The 15723-nt window shown below is 45.8% G+C and overlaps 1 protein-coding gene across 1 annotated transcript in view; it reads right to left on the bottom strand.

Annotated features, from left to right (window-relative positions):
* The window catches only part of TMTC2 (transmembrane O-mannosyltransferase targeting cadherins 2), a 258797-nt gene extending 251290 nt beyond the window's left edge, over positions 1 to 7507 (bottom strand). The window contains exon 1 of the mRNA XM_082492526.1: positions 7396 to 7507. Within this exon, the coding sequence (XP_082348652.1) occupies positions 7396 to 7478 (83 nt within the window). The 5' untranslated portion in view covers positions 7479 to 7507. The remainder of the gene's footprint in view (positions 1 to 7395) is intronic.
* Between the last annotated feature and the right edge of the window lie 8216 nt (positions 7508 to 15723).

Below are 15723 nucleotides of genomic sequence, written 5' to 3'. Positions count from 1 at the left end.
CTCATAGGACTTTTAAAATCATACCATCCTCTCATTAGCAAAATAGCCTAGAGTAATGCTAAGTTCAGACAAACCTATCCGGGAAACAGGATGTTAAATCCAGAAAAATGTGTCCTCCCTTGAACCACAGGTCAAAGGTCAGGGTGGGTTTTAGGGTTTTTTGGGGTCTGCTGACAGGTCGGTGAATAATAGGGGATGCCACAGACCAGTCCAGTTATCTAGCAGTAATGGTCTGTACCATCACGTGGAAAACCCTCATTCAATTACCTGTCAGTCTCTGGCTTCCTGGGCCAGATGGGACCGGGAGCGCTGCCGAGGCCAATGTGCTTAACTCCTGGAGAAAAAGAAATGCCCTGAGGCAGTCAACGGTGACCCCCGCAAATAAATTAAGGAGTCTTTGTGGCAGACTAACGCCCGTCCAGAGCTCTGCTGGAAGACTGATGCCAAAAAAAGACTCAGTCTCAAGTTTTAACAAAAATCTGCTATTCTATTTACTATAGTGATGGTATCTGCACCTCTGTGTGTTTTTAGAGGTTACCCTGATTTTTAAGTTTTTGAGGCATGAATATGGGCCATGTGAATAAACCACTGGGAAAAAAAAAAAAATCAAAATAATTAAGATAGAAAAGACAAAACAGCTTATGCTGAAAGTACAATATTTCCAATAAAACAAATAGCAATTAAAAAGATGAAGAGATGAAGGAAAGAAGGGACAGGAAGAGAGCAAATGAGCATTATTTACCCCAAACTGAAACCTCCCACTATTCTTGAAAAATCTCCTCATGGAGCCAGCAGGACAACGAAGGCCGGCAGAGTAATTCACAACGTCCTAGGGAACACAAGGATTAGCATTCAGGGAAGCTACTTTTACTTTTCCTCCCTCTTGAAGCGAAACAAGGCCAGGAACGGCTGGGGTGGCAGAGCACGGCACCACGGCGACGAGCCAGCCCCAGTGATGGAGGCCGGGTGGCCAAGTTTCATCAGCTTCAAACCATCCGATTTACTGGTTTTCTTTTTCCTTGAAGTGAAACAGAGATTGACAGATTACTTGATCCTTCACTGCCGCCCCAGTGATCCAGCACGTTCCTTCACTTCGCATTAAGCTGTCGTATATGAACAAGAGCAACCCCGCGCGAGGCTGAAGCATCCTCCGAAGGCAGAGCCAAAGCGCACACCACTGCCTTCGGAGATGCCCCTTACGAGCCATTCACAGGTCCGCAAGATATTTCAACTGTCCTGAAGCAGCAAGCGGAGCGGTAGAGTCGACACGTTAAATAATATTTAGGGTGCAATTCCAAAAACAAATTTCCTCTGGCTCTTCGAGGTTCACTCAGCAGCGGGCTGGCCTTTGGGGAAAAATGGTTTTGTACGGAGTTCTGCGGAGGGTGAAACCGGGAAAGAAATTACAGGATTTACACCCTCTCCCTCTTACTGGGGAGGGACCGCCCATGCAAGCAATAACAGAAACATCTCAAGTCTAGAGGACTACCCTGAGACCGCAGGAATACGACCTAAGAACCCAATCTAGAATAAGTGAAATGAAATCCTACTGTCATCCCGACTCAAATAACCTGCCCACAGAACAAGCTCCGACTTTAGAGGAAGATAAGGAGCGTTTATAAGATCAGTCACCCCAAGCAGGAAAACACAGGGAGTTCAAAGGCTGCCAAGCCTCAAAGGCCAACAATAGGCTTCCGCAATCCAGAGAAATTCCAAAATTAATTTAAAAACCTGAGGGCTGAAGTGTTGGAGAACAAAGAACTTTCAGCATAAGGTTCGAATCTCCAGATAAAATGCTTCCATCTTTCAAACAACCATTTTGGACAAAAATTAGTGCTGAAAAAAAACATTGAGGGAAATGGACGGTTTAAAAAGATTTCTTTTTCAAAAAAGACAGTTAAACCAAATGCTGTGTCAAGCCTATAAAATATTTAGAAATAAAAATGAAAAAAAATCTAACCTAAAACACTAGCCCAAAGAGCAGATTCACTTTCACACAAGTAAGAGTAAGAATAAGCATCTCTATCTTCAGATTTAGTCTGTTTCTCCAACTGTATATTTGGAGCAACTTTCACCACAGGTTGCCAGCAGGCTTGCATCTACAGCTTCAGCATCAAATATTTCAGCTAAAGAAAGAAATTCCACAAACAAACAGCAAAGTCTGCTTCAGTCTACTTCACAGAAAATAAGAAAAAAAAAAAAAAAAATCCTAGCAGCCAGCTAGGAAGGGCAAACTTCCAGATGAGGGAGGCAAAGGAGCTCTAATTCAGCACTCGTGCAGCTATCAGATGGTTAACAAATTGAGATGAGAGACTGCTGAGCCTTTTGAGTGACTTTCACTCTGGCAAATTTAAAGGATTCAGAAGTGCAGCTGGAATACATATGGGAGATGCTGGAGAAAGTGGATCATTTGAATTTGTAACTCCATTGTGTGCTAGAAGAACTTCCTGCAGATGAGGCGCATCCCGTCAGTGACTCAGGGAGACTCTCCGTCTGCTAACAGTCATGAATTTATTCTCTGAACCAGCTACCAGAAGCTACTCGGTTTATGTTAGTGTTATACATGCAACAAGAACCTTAAAATAAAGCCTGCGGGGACATAATTTATTTTTTGCTTCCAAAAACCTCTACACTATAGCATCTCCACTGCAAAAAAAAACCCCAACGCTATTTTGATGAAACTGTTTTCACATTTTGATCGAAGTGTTTCGTTCAACAGATTTTTTTATGCAAAACACTTTTTAAAATCAAAAGCCAAATGTATTTTTAGATGATGTTCAGCATTTAAAAATGGAGTAAGTATCATATTAATAGTATATTATCACACCAGGATCATCACATTAGATAATCAGTTACTGGTTTGCTTGGTTGGTACCCAACTACAATACCTGAAAACTACAGAGCCTCAGTTACTCACGCATCTTCTCTGGATTACATTGTTCTTTATCAACATATTAAAGTTTCATATACAAATTATCTTTATGGTAATTTGAAATTAGCACACAGAAGATGCAACAGGAGGGACAACGGGAAAGCACTACAGAGAACATAGACAAGTCCCTTTCTCCCCACCACCAGCATCGCTGCTGGAATTCAGAAGATTGCAGCCACCTGCAAACTGGATCCACTGAAAGCTACTGGAGAGGTGCACTTGGAGCTGAAAAATTGAGAGTAGATGACAAAAAGAGGCCATAAAAATCACAGATGTAAATTAATAATCAAATATACACACGCACAACAAGGAGACAGATGGCAAGCAATTTTCCCCAGTGTACTTATACTTGTTCTTCTAGCGCACGTATTTGGGTCACTTGCTAGATTAAGTCTCATGTGGCAGACCCAACAGAGGTACTGTCGAACGCGTACGGGCTCGGCCTATTTTTAAATGACGCAAGTCTGACGCTACAGGGTGAAGGCATTTATCAGGATTTCTTTGAGACAGTTTGCGATACTGCCCTGTGACTTTGAAACAAGGCTGTTGGATATGTTCTACCATCTGCAAGGCTGCCCCATTCAGGCCCCCTAAATAAAACGCAGCACAAGCCAGAGAAAGTCGCTACCAAATGTCAGGGAAGAGTCCTATACAGGGACAGACAAATCTGTACGTGTTTTCCAGAGCACCAATTTTCTCCATGTGCCACAGAGAAAATACATCACTCAAAGTCAGAGATTCCTACTAATACTCCCCCTGAAATATGCCTTTCTCCTGACACTTGAGAGAAGAAAGGAACACCTCAATGGATGAGTTGCTTTTGACGCGTTTGCCGTAGCAACGCACGACCTCAGATACGCAGAGCACTAAATCTTCCCCACCCCAGCTATAAACTGACAGTGACCTCTCTTATTTAGCACAGGTCACAGGAAGGAGCACAACTTCAATGCAAGGCACATGCAGGTCAAATTGCCTACTTTTTTTTTTTTATGGGGGGGGGGGAGCTTAAATGGCAGGGAAAAATAATTATGCCAGTATGTAAGCCTAATTGCAGCAGCGGGTTCCCCTCCTGTAATACTGGTAGATATTAGCATAAAACAAGAACTGCATGTGCAGAGATTAGCCCCCCTTAATCTGTCAAGAAGCTGGATTTAACACAGCACAACAAGCAAGACCTTCAATACAGCCACAGGAATGGAAATTGCATTTCTCCCTACCCCCTGTTATCAGTTCCAAGATGATTCTGCTCAGCAATAAATAAGCTTTTATTAACAAGCAATGTGAGCTCACTGTGGCGTTAGCCCAACATCATCTAAATATTTCATAGAGTCATAGAATGGTTATAGTTACCCCCTCTTCCTGCATTCATCTCTTCTTTTGGGTTACTGCATGCCGCACCCAGCTTCAAATAAAACAAATAAGCAAAAAGAAGCGGAGGCAAAAAAGTATTTATTTGTTCCTAGATGAACAAGGAGGTTTTGAGCTGAGGAGGAGAATTCCCCCCTAATAATCTACACATGTAACTAGGAAATATTACAGCTGTCTGAGAATTACAGTGGCAGGGAACAGGGTGGCAAAATCTTGTGTTTTCTAGGTCCACAGGAAAAAAAAACCTAAAAAAAAATAAAGCAGCATTTCTTCTTTACACTGGCTGCCGGGTTTAGAGGCTGTCACTTTCATTCAGAGTAATCAATAAGTCAATTGATCAAAAAGATCACATGTTCGCACTGATGATGTGCGTGCCACATATCTGTCTAGCCTGCAACAACAAGTTAGGCAGACTAATGCTGAAAAGAATGTATACATTTGCTTACTCAACTTCCTCAGGCTTTAAATTCATTCAATTTCAGTTTAATTGGGTGGAGGGTGGCAAATAAAATATTGAATCCTTTGATATAGAGTCATAAAGCCCAGACTACAAGCAAGTTTGTTATATCACTGTCCATACAGTCTTTGCTTTGGTGCCGTGCTGCTGCTAAAATATTAAGTTTTACCATTGGGAAATTGATTTTGCTATAAGAAGTTTTTACGATGCCACTTAATCTTACCCAACCTACATAAAAAAAAATACAGAAAGCAATTACAGACACCCTTTATATAGTAAGCTTGATCACTATATTAAAAAGAGAACAGTCTGATGTAATTTCAACATAATGGCAAAGGAAGCAGAAAAAGCTATGGCAATATGCTGCCCTCCTGAAACAAAACATTGCAGGTTCCCAGCTTAAATGCACAATCTTGATTCACTTAAAGTTAGTAGCGTGATCCATCTCCCACATGGAGGGCTGTGTCCTGCAGCTCCAGCATCGACCTCCTTTTCTAGTGTTACGTTTCAAGCCGGCTCCTGCGGGGCAGCGAGATTCTGTGATTACAGTTAAAAGAATACTTTGGGTCTGGGAGCCTGCCTCTTTGAATAGATAACCCTTTCTAGTTCAACAATTACTCGCATGCAACAGCCATTTCTGCCTTGCCCCTTCCAGTGCTGCAGTTGAAAAACATCCTAATTAGATGACCCTGCGCCCAGAAATGCCATTAACTGGCATTCAGAGCGCCCTTAGTGAACGCCTAAATCTTAGCTACAATCATGAGAAGTCCTTTATTTAGTTAGGAGGTAAACACATAAACAAAGCAGTATTTTAGAACACCTTTAAAATAGCCTGAGATCAGCGCTAGCAAAGACAGCGTGTAATTATCTTTTCCGCTCTTTCCGAGATGACACTCAAATATCGCTATTTTCTAGCTGCATTAAAGCACACTCGGGCAAGATCAAGAGTAACCTTGACCTCCACATCAATAACACCAGGTAGTACTTCAAATTGCTTTCTATGCCTAGCCAATTTGAACCGGCCTGCGGGACAGGCTTCTAAGCATGTCCTTAAACAACTCCGTTTTGCCTGAAGATTGCAACATATGCTACTTAGGGTTACATAAATATCCCACAACTCCTGCAGTTCTTAAACTACATCAAGAGGGTTTAAAATAGTGTCAGTGTGTCAAAATATTCACTACTTTCTACTGATCCAACTAGGACCTTGCATTTAGGGATAACAGCAGATTTTTTTTTTTCTTTTACTGTTTGCGAATGAAGTTTTGAAACATTAAAATAAGTTGGAGAAAAGTCGCTGGAGATAATTGGGAGGCTCAGAGAGACTTAAAAACACTTAATTGCTTCACAAGGCTTCAAGCGCATGTAAATGACATGAAGGACCAAAGCCTGAAATCGCCACATTCTGCGGCCGTCACCGTTCCCAGACAGAGACGCGGACCAGGACTAACACTTGGCATCTACTTCGAGTATAATAGGTTTAACAGTAGCAACCCTCGAAAACGGGGGGGGGGGAGGAGAAGGGGGGTTTATTCTGGAAGCGGTGACAGACCCTTAAACACGGCAGGTGCACCACGGTACGGCGTACGGGGAGGAAAATTCCAAGTTTAGTAACTAATTGACTCCAGGCCAGGCAGGTTATTTCCCAAGCCAAACGCCCCATGAGAGACATAACTGATCCTTTCGCATCCCATCAGCGCCCCGGGACGTTCCCCTTATCCACCAATATCTTTTTCTGATCTGCCCGGGCGCATCCCCTGTCCCACCTCACCCCGTTTTCTCCCCTCCCTCCTCTCCCACCGGCAGCTCCGGGGCGCTAACCCTGCCCCACAGCCACACACGGGAGGCACCGGGGCACGATCCCCGGGCGGGCGGGGGGACGCGGTGGCTACCACCGAGGAGATGCGGGCGAGCATCGCCCGGGCAGCGCGCGGAGCCGCAGGCAGCCGCCCGCCCGCCCGCCCCCAGGGGAGGACGGGGACCCGCCGCGGGGGAGAAAAGGCTGATGAAAAGCTGTCAAAGTAAATCCCCCCTCACTTTTGGGATGGTTTAATTCCACCCGAGCATGAAAACACCCCAGGACGGTTAATAAGTTTAGCCAGGCGTGCCGCTCTCCCCAACGCGTGTTAATTATGCATCCGTTTTAATTGCGATGAGATTAAGCCACCGGAAAGAGGCACAAATTGGAATTTTCCCCGGCTGCTAACGGCGCCTTTCCGCAGCTCCTGAAGGCAGGTACGGCCGGGAGAGGAGCAGGTCGGGACCCCAACCCGGCTCGGCGGGGCTCCGGTCCCCCGCGGCCGCCCGGCGGAGCCCGACAGCCCACGGCAACTTCCCGCGCGATGCCGGTGTCCCGGCGGAGCGGCCACCCCGCCGCCCCGGGTGACACCGCGGGCGCGGGGGATCAGCCCAGGACACGCCAAGTTAAAGAAGGCGGCGGGTCCCTTCCCACCGGGGGAAGGGCCGGAGGGGACCCAGCCCGCCCGGGAGCTGTCAAAGCCCCGGGAGCGGCTGGGCACCGCCGCCGTGGCCACCCGCAACCGAGGAGCCACCGGGACCCTCCCGCGCCACCCCCGGGAACCCCCGGCAGGTGGGCAGCACCCCCCCCCGCCACCATCACCACCCCCCCCAGCCCTACCTGTCATCGTAGCAGAAGTCGGCGCCCAGGGTGTTGAGGTACAGGGCGAGCCCCAGGGCGCTGCTCAACAACTCCGCGATCATCTCTCCGCCTGCCGCCGCCGCCGCTCTCGCACCGGGGCAGCCCCCCCTGCCCGGCCTCCCGCGCCAGCCCCGCCGCCGCTGCCCCTCGCACCCCCCGGCGCCGCGGGGCGCCGCTCCGCGCTCCGCCGGCGGCCGCAGCCTGACGGCGTGTCCCCCCGCGCCTCCGCCTCCTCCGCCGCCCCCTACCCCATGGCAGCGGGGCGAGCGGCGGACAGAGCGCGGCTGGGCTGGGCTGGGCTGGGCTGAGCTGAGCGGAGAGGAGAGGAGCGGGGCTGAGCGGAGCGGGGCGCGGCGGCTGCCGCCCGCCGCCGCCCTCCTCCCGCGGTGCCTCGGCGCTCCGGCTCCGGCTCCGGCTCCGGCTCCGGCTCCGGCTCCCGCCCGGCCCCGGCCCGCGACCCCCTCCGCTGCCGAGCCGGGCGCCGCCGCCGAGGCTCTGGGAGCGCCCGCGTGGGGCGCCCCGGGCTCCCACCGCGCCTGCGTGCGGGACCGCCCCGTGCCCGCCCCTCCGCGCCCGCCCCGCCCCGCGCTCCCCCCGCGCCCCGCCCGCCCCGCCCGCGCCCCCGGCGGCGCTGCGCCCGCGCCCGCGTACCGGCGGCGGCAGCGGCGGCGGCAGAAGCAGCGGGGGGGGGTTGGTGCCCTGGGCAGGGCTTGCCCCGCTGCCGCCGCTGGCTTGGCACAACCCTCTTCTCCCAGGTTTCTTTTTTCTTCATTCCCCTTTTTCTCTTTCTCTTTTCTTTTTTTTTTTTTTCCTGACTTCTTTCTTTCCGTCTTCTTTCTGTCGCTTTTTCTTTCTTTTTTTTCAGTTTCTTTTTCTTTCTTCTCCTTCCCCCTTTTCTCTGTTCCCCTTTTCTTCCCTTTCCCATCTTTCTCTTCCTGTTCCCATCTTTCTTGTCCTGTTCCCCTTTTCTTCCCTTTCACATCTTTTTTTTTCCTGTTCCCATCTTTCTTTTCCTGTTCCTCTTTTCTTCCCTTTCACATCTTTTCCTGTTCCCCCCCCCCCCTTTTTCTTCTTTTTACCCGTCCCGTCCCCCCCCCCCCCGCATCCAGCATAGGTCAGATGGAATCTCGTTAGTAGGAAAGAGAGGGCCAGTGCCATTGGGGATGGGATGCCAGACTGGGGGACTCCACGCTCCCACTTGCCCTGAGCCTGGTATTTCCCTCGCTGTCAGTGTGGACATTCACTGCAAATTTTTAAGCACAACTGAAGTAAACCACCAAAACTTGGCAGAAGTTGGAGGGGGATGGAAAAAACACCCCAGAGCAAAAAGTGCCGCAAACTGGGGCTGCCCCCTGGCATCCCCGCAGCGGGGTGCTGCCCGCGAGGGGTGAGGTGGGCACAGCCTGAGCCACGTGCTGTGAGTGGGGCAAATAAATGGCCCCGGGTGGGAAACCCGGCTGGGGGAAATAATGCACTGAAGCCATCTTTGATAATTCATGGGATGTAGAGGCATGAAGTTATGGAAAGGGTTTGGGTCCGTCAAGCTGATTGTTTCCTTTTTTAAGAGAGTTTTTAAAACGCTGCCTCCTTTTTCTGCTAGCCAGCCCTTTCTGTAACTGTTTCCCCATGATTTCCATCAAGTGGCACATCATGCTGTCCCAGAAGAATGGGATTCTGTACGTCAAGCTGTGTCTAATAAATCGGGGAGCTTTTAACAAGTTTTCTTTCTCCCCTATGCGATTATTTAATGCTGTTCTTTGCAACCTCAAAATATATTAAGTGCATTAAGACCTCTTTCAAGCAATGCTTAGAGTGCTCCTGTGAAGTCTGCCCCAAGTGTCACAAACATCTCAGCTGCTTTTACTTAGATTCAGGGGGTGTGTTATCACCATCAGTGGCAGTAATTGCAGGCATGGGGGGAGGGTGCATTTTGCTCTGAATATTAAAGCTTTGAGGGGGCCTTATTGAACCCATTAGCGGATCACATTGATCTGGCATTAAACTTTTCCGCCTGAAGCACAGAACGCGGTAACCTAGATTTTAAAGAGTTGGTACGCTTTGTCGGAAGAACCGCCATCCTCACTTTCGAACGTCGATTCTCAATGTGTTTCGGGACCTACTGCCAAGATCCCAATCATCGCGACTTAGTCCTCCTTGCTGCAGCGGGGTTGCTGAGCTTACGCGCTAGGTTTGCATGGCTCCTTCTCTGGAACATCCTAATAAACTCTGCATAAAAAGCAGTATAATTGCTGCTGAGTCAAGGTGGCAGAAGGCTCTTGTTCTCCACCAAAAGCGTATGGATTTTTCCTTCAAGGAGGCAGGACTACTGGCTGAGGTAGATGAGGGCTGGCAGGAAAGCTTTAGAAACAAAACAAATCCTCCAGGGAAAAAGTTTAACAAAGCCCAACGCTGGCTAATAAAACCGAATGTAAAGAAAGGGTGGGATGAAATGTGTAGACTGTGTGGAGAATCCCTGCTCCGCTGGACGTCCCCAGTGCTCCAGGGTGGCTGGAGGTAGTGGCATTAGGGTTCCACAAGCCTAAATCCAAGTGGATTTAGCTGCGCTCGCGAGAGCCTACAAAGTCTGCATCTTGTACAAACATTTCTCCATATAAACATAGGATAAGTGTCCTCCCGACGACAAGAGCTTTCCTGACGGAGAAAACCTGCTTGGTAGAAAGAAGTAGATGGCAACGTGTGCACGTGCCACCCCACCTCTCGACTCTGGGGCCCCACACGCCAGCCCAAGCTGGGGGCAGCAGGTGGCACCAGCCAGCGCAGAAAGCTGGAGACAAGTTCAACAGGAAAATTATCGGCCTTGTTGAGCAAACACCACCGCAGAAGGAAACAAGAGGGTAGAAATCAAAGCGTGCTAGAGGAATTCCTTTTGTTCCTCGGTTAGTTTAAAGCAATACATGCACTGGAGTTATGAGCAACATTATATTTCACTATATCATCCAGAGATGTCAGATAACATTCTGACTCATAGCAGATTTACAGTGTGATGTACAGTAATCACAAGGTATCAAAAGAGGTAATTTAGAAGTTCAGTTGTGTCACTAAGCAGCCATTTCCAAAATAACCTTCACTTCCAGAAAGTCATTGTCACAGACTGCGGTATCAGGGAAAAGGGAAGAGGTGGAGGGTTGTAACAACACATAATAATAACAGTAATTGTAAAGATAATTAGCGCTATGCAGTCTAACAGCTGATCTATTGTGTACAGCTTAGTAGAGAAATTCACATGCTTTGTTGCAAATACGGCAATCAAAAGTGATCTGGTTTACTACCAATCTGGAAATTTCTTCATCAAAGACATTATAGACTCTGAGTCACTGTGCTACAGTACCCTTCACCTAGACCGTGCCTGCAAGATTAAGTTGTGGCACAGCATGTAGAAATACATGTCTGTCACAGTGACAGATTTGGTTAACCGGTCACTGACTATGAGACCTTAAATGTCAGGGTAATGCATGTGGCGCAGATCCCTCAACAGATTAGATTAGACACTTCAATTCCTATACACCGGGTTCATTTGCTGGAGCTTGTAGAAAATATTGGTGCCAACTTCCTCAAAGCACCTGAGAAGAGAGAGGCCAACCCCCTGAAAGCTGCTGGGATTTTTTTATTAGAATGAGGTAACTGGATATTAAATGTTACTAGAGGAATAATCAAGTGGGATTTATTAATTTTTTTGCCAGTTCTTAACGCTCAGATACCATCAAATAAATGTCATAACATATTACGCATAATTTTGAACAACCTAAATTACATGCAAAGATGTGACTTAATGAGCCTCAGAAATGTAAACTTTGGTGCATTTCAAAACACCCACACAGTTGCTGTTGTTAGCAGTCAAGGATAAGCTGGTGTTATCTAAGGAAGGGAATCAAGTTAGTTGAATACTTACATGAACGAGTGACCTTATTTTATCAAACATAGGAGAAAATGGGGTAGAAAAAAATTTTTTAGCCAATTGCCTCTTCCAGAATTACTGGCTGATTCATAGAGGTAAAGCTGTTTGATTTTGTGGACTAGGATCTAAGCTGTTGTTTTCCTGCTATGCTGACAAGATCATATTATCTCTCAAAGAGACCGGCATTTCTGCTTTCTCTAAGAAATTGCCTTTTTTTTTTTTTCCCTTTTGCTAGTGCTATGATAATAATAACATCAGCAATGACAACCAACAACCAAAGTAAAAGAAAAAAACAAACTGCAACCACGAAACAGTAAAATCTCATGGAAATCTGCATGAGATATAGAACAGTAAAAATTAAACACATGCAGAAAAAAACAAGCACGTGCAGGACTCGCATCAGTACTTGGAAGAGATTTTAACTGAACACATTTCCTAAGGAAGTACATTTCCAGGAGGCACCAGTTCCTACTTTAGATCAGTCAGTGGAGCTAGAGTATTGCTGCAGAGCTGGAGGGAGAGAGAAAGAGAGGAAAAAAAAAAAAAAGAATGCAATTTTAGCTTGACCTAATCTAATTACACAGACTCTCTCTAGGAAGAAAAAAAGGTAGGTATAGGGAAGTTTCTTGTATGCAGACAACATGCGAGAGCTTTTGTAAAACGCACAGGTGAGCATATCTCAAGGAAGATGATTACTCCGAATGGCTGTGATTAAGAACGATAGCACGGTTAATGGAAAATTTGAATCCTAAATTCGTGGAGGGACTCAGATAGCTTATTCTCCAGCGAATTCTTCTGTGCCTTAGATCTAGGTGCCAGTGTGGTTTTTTGCGTTCAGCTGGCAACAGACAACCTGAAGTTTCAAAGTACCTAATGCTACACAGTCCCTACACACCTAGATTGTCACTTGATGTTTTCAGAACAAACCAAAAAAAGACCCTGTCGTGTCAGGTAAAGCTCTAGCATATCCTGAGGCCGTCCCATTGTTACCAAAACAAGCCTTTTCTTGCCCCTTGGTGCCTTCGAGACCTGAGACAGGAACTTGCAAAACAACACACAGATGATTCACTTCCAGCTGGAGCCTGAACCAGGGACACAGGAGGCAGAAGGTATCTTTGCCTCATCTGGAGGATGGATTTGGGCTGCAATGTCATAACTCTGAAGTTACTGTGCCAGCATTGGGCAGTCTATGAAGGGACACTTGCCCATCCAAACTCTTCCTTTTTATTACAGGTCCAGAGGAGGGCCATGAAAATCATCCGAGGGCTGGAGCACCTCTCCTATGAGGAGAGGCTGAGAGAGTTGGGGCTGTTCAGCCTGGAGAAGAGAAGGCTCTGGGGAGACCTTATAGTGGCCTTTCAGTACCTAAAGGGGGCCTATAGGAGAGCTGGGGAAGGGCATGTAGTGATAGGATGAGGGGGAATGGCTTTAAACTGGAACAGGGTAGGTTTAGATTAAACATTAAGAAGAAATTTTTCACTTTAAGGGTGGTAAGGGACTGGAACGGGTTCCCCAGAGAAGTTGTTGAAGCCCCATCCCTGGAAGTGTTCAAGGCCAGGCTGGACGTGGCCTTGGGCGACCTGGTCTAGTGGGAGGTGTTCCTGTCCATGGCAGGGAGGTTGGAACTCGATGATCTTCAAGGTCCCTTCCAACCTAAACCATTCTATGATTCTATGAATACAATATTCATTTATTCATTGTATGCAAGAGTAATTGCTTCTACACTGGCAATTAGGACATTCATGTAGTGGTTGTGCAGTCTGGAATCAGACAATTACTCCAAATCAGGAGGAAAAGGGCAGGTTGTAAACTCTGACAGCTCTGGTAAAGAGCTTTAAATTATAAAGCATTTGTAATGAGGGCTAAGGGAATCCTTGCTGATTATTTTTTATGAAAACTAATTAATATAGTCACCTACCTCCAAAATAAGTTCACTGATAAAAATTGTAAGGAATAAGGGGTAGTTCCTTGCAGCTAAATTCTTGAATAAGACCTAATATAGTCACCATTTTTGCGAAGTTTTTGGTTTAATGTCCTGTTATAGTCAAGGAGAAAATGGCCAGATTAGGTTCTGCTCCCCTGTGATAAAAAACTCCAAATATTTAATGGAAAAACTGTTGTTTTTTTTTTCCTATCCAGTAGTTTAAGGTGTCTCCACACTAGCCTTGCTGTCCTCTGCCAATTCCATCATTAGATGCCTGAGCCTTCCCGTTTAGGAATATCTTCTAAACTGACTATTTATGTTCTCTTCACCCACGTGCAGCAGGAAATAATGATGCATCTCAGATGTCGCAAGGATGCTCCAGTTTTCTATACTGTAGCCATTGTCAAGTTAATTTGCTGCAGGATACTGTAAACTGGTTTACTGATTTCTGGTGGTCTGCTCCTTACTGCTTGAAGTAAAAGAGCAATGGCATAGCAAAAGGTAGTTTTCAGCCTCTTCTGAAGTTTTGAGGTTGATTTTCTTAATGTTACTCCATTCTAGACTAATCCTAGTCTACTTTACATATTTATCTTCCCTTGTCCTTTGAGATAGCTCAAAGTGAGATCAAAAGGAGTTTTTAATCCTTCTTGTTCAGAGTAAGTTGACAGTGTAAACTTACTAATTGCAGATATGTCAACTTGTCATCTCCCAGAATATGAGCCTCCTTAATGTTTATTTTTTATACTTTATAAAAATAGCCGTGTACCAGTTTTCTTTTTTTGTAGTTCCTTTTATCAAAACAGCTCAAAGAAATACACATCCCTAAAAGGTAGCTCTGGAAGCAAATTAGAATTAACCTCATTTTACACAGGTGGAAATCAAGGCAACTGGCATTTGTGTTGCTTTATCCATATCATACGGGACCTCTGTAGCAGAAGAGGAACGTATCCGAGATTCCAGCCATGATTCCCAGTCATTCACTTGCTTTCATCATGAGATCATCCTTCCGTTCACAGTAATTGATATTTCCTTAGACAAAACACAATGGAATTATCCCAGGGATTAATTTGGCCGAAGACATTAATTCTGAGAAAAGTCCTACTTGACAGATGGATGCCTGCAACATAACCAAGAAGTCTGTGGCAAACAGCCTGGATTTTATGCAGGTGGAGGAAAGGGAGTACGAGTGGTATATCATATCCTGCCTCTCATCATTTCTTGGCAGATGTATTGCCCAGTAGATGGAAAAGCTTCATCAACAGCTGAAAATCTGTTTCTTGTCATCTTCCTTCCCATAGAAAGAAGTGAGTCATCGTGCTGTCCATCAGTCCGCTACTTTTCAGGGTACTGACATTTCCCCTGTGATGCAGATGTTGAAAGACAGTTTAATTTTAGTCAAGATCTGTCTACTTCTACTTCATTTGTCCTTCAAATGTACAACCTGGGATATAGGCTGTGAAAATTGGACAAAAAATGATACGTCTCTATGGCAGCAACATCAGACCTTCGTCCCACGGCAGAGCAAAACCAGCCAAAGATGCAAGTGTAATTTCCACCTCAATCCCTGCAGATTTTCCACGGAATAACCTAATTTACTTCTTTACTTCAGTACAATCTTGGCTTCCTGCTGTACAAGCATGAGGTAAAGCCAGGAAAACCGTGATTACTCTTATTTTAGAGAGAACGTGTCAACATTACCGAAACACATCTAACACCAGCACAGGCACAATTCTCAAGAGTTAAATAAACAAGGGAAAATTATTATAAGGAGTAAACCTTTGAATCCCTCTAAACAGACTCAGTTTGATTTTTCATAATAATGTTGGAACCAAATGACGTTTTGTACTGTAACGTAGACAAGCCTAGAGAGGATCGTCAAGGAGTTCTAGGTTCCTAATGAACAATAAAGCAAAACCAGCAACTAAATTAGCAGGAACAAAGTTGTTTCTTCTCCTCTGCTCGCTCAGTTTGCAAAATATCTTCTCTGTATACGTGAAATCCTGAATGGAAATCTCAGGTGGCCTCTGCCTCCATACTTTAAGATATAATTAACACATGCCAGCAATAAAGTCACATTAAATTTAATTTTTAGTGCATGCAAGATATTACTACTTTTTTATTTTTTTTTAAGTGGATTAAAGACATTTGATTTAGAGCTAAGGCAATTGCTTCTTTTGTTTGCAAATGTGGAAAAATACAAAACATGAACCTTTTGAGGTTTTTTTCTACACAGGGTTTGTAGCAGAAGTTTAATCAGTTCAGTGGAGCATCCGCAGCTTTTAACTGGCTGCAGTGACTCAGGGTATGCAGGTGACCCAGATTTCTCCTCTGCTGTGTCACACAAACAGATAGATGTAGAACCATGTATTTTCTGTGATCAGTGAGTCAATTGGTTGGCTACCGGCTTTCACATATAGATGCTGGATTACAGTTACATTGGTGTGTGCCATAGGATGCAATGAAGTCA

The sequence above is a fragment of the Vanellus vanellus genome, assembly GCF_965231255.1.
Source record: "Vanellus vanellus genome assembly, chromosome: 1".
Taxonomy (NCBI): Eukaryota; Metazoa; Chordata; class Aves; order Charadriiformes; family Charadriidae; genus Vanellus; species Vanellus vanellus.
Note: the sequence above shows the minus strand (reverse complement) of the source record. Positions and strands in the feature narration are given on the sequence as shown.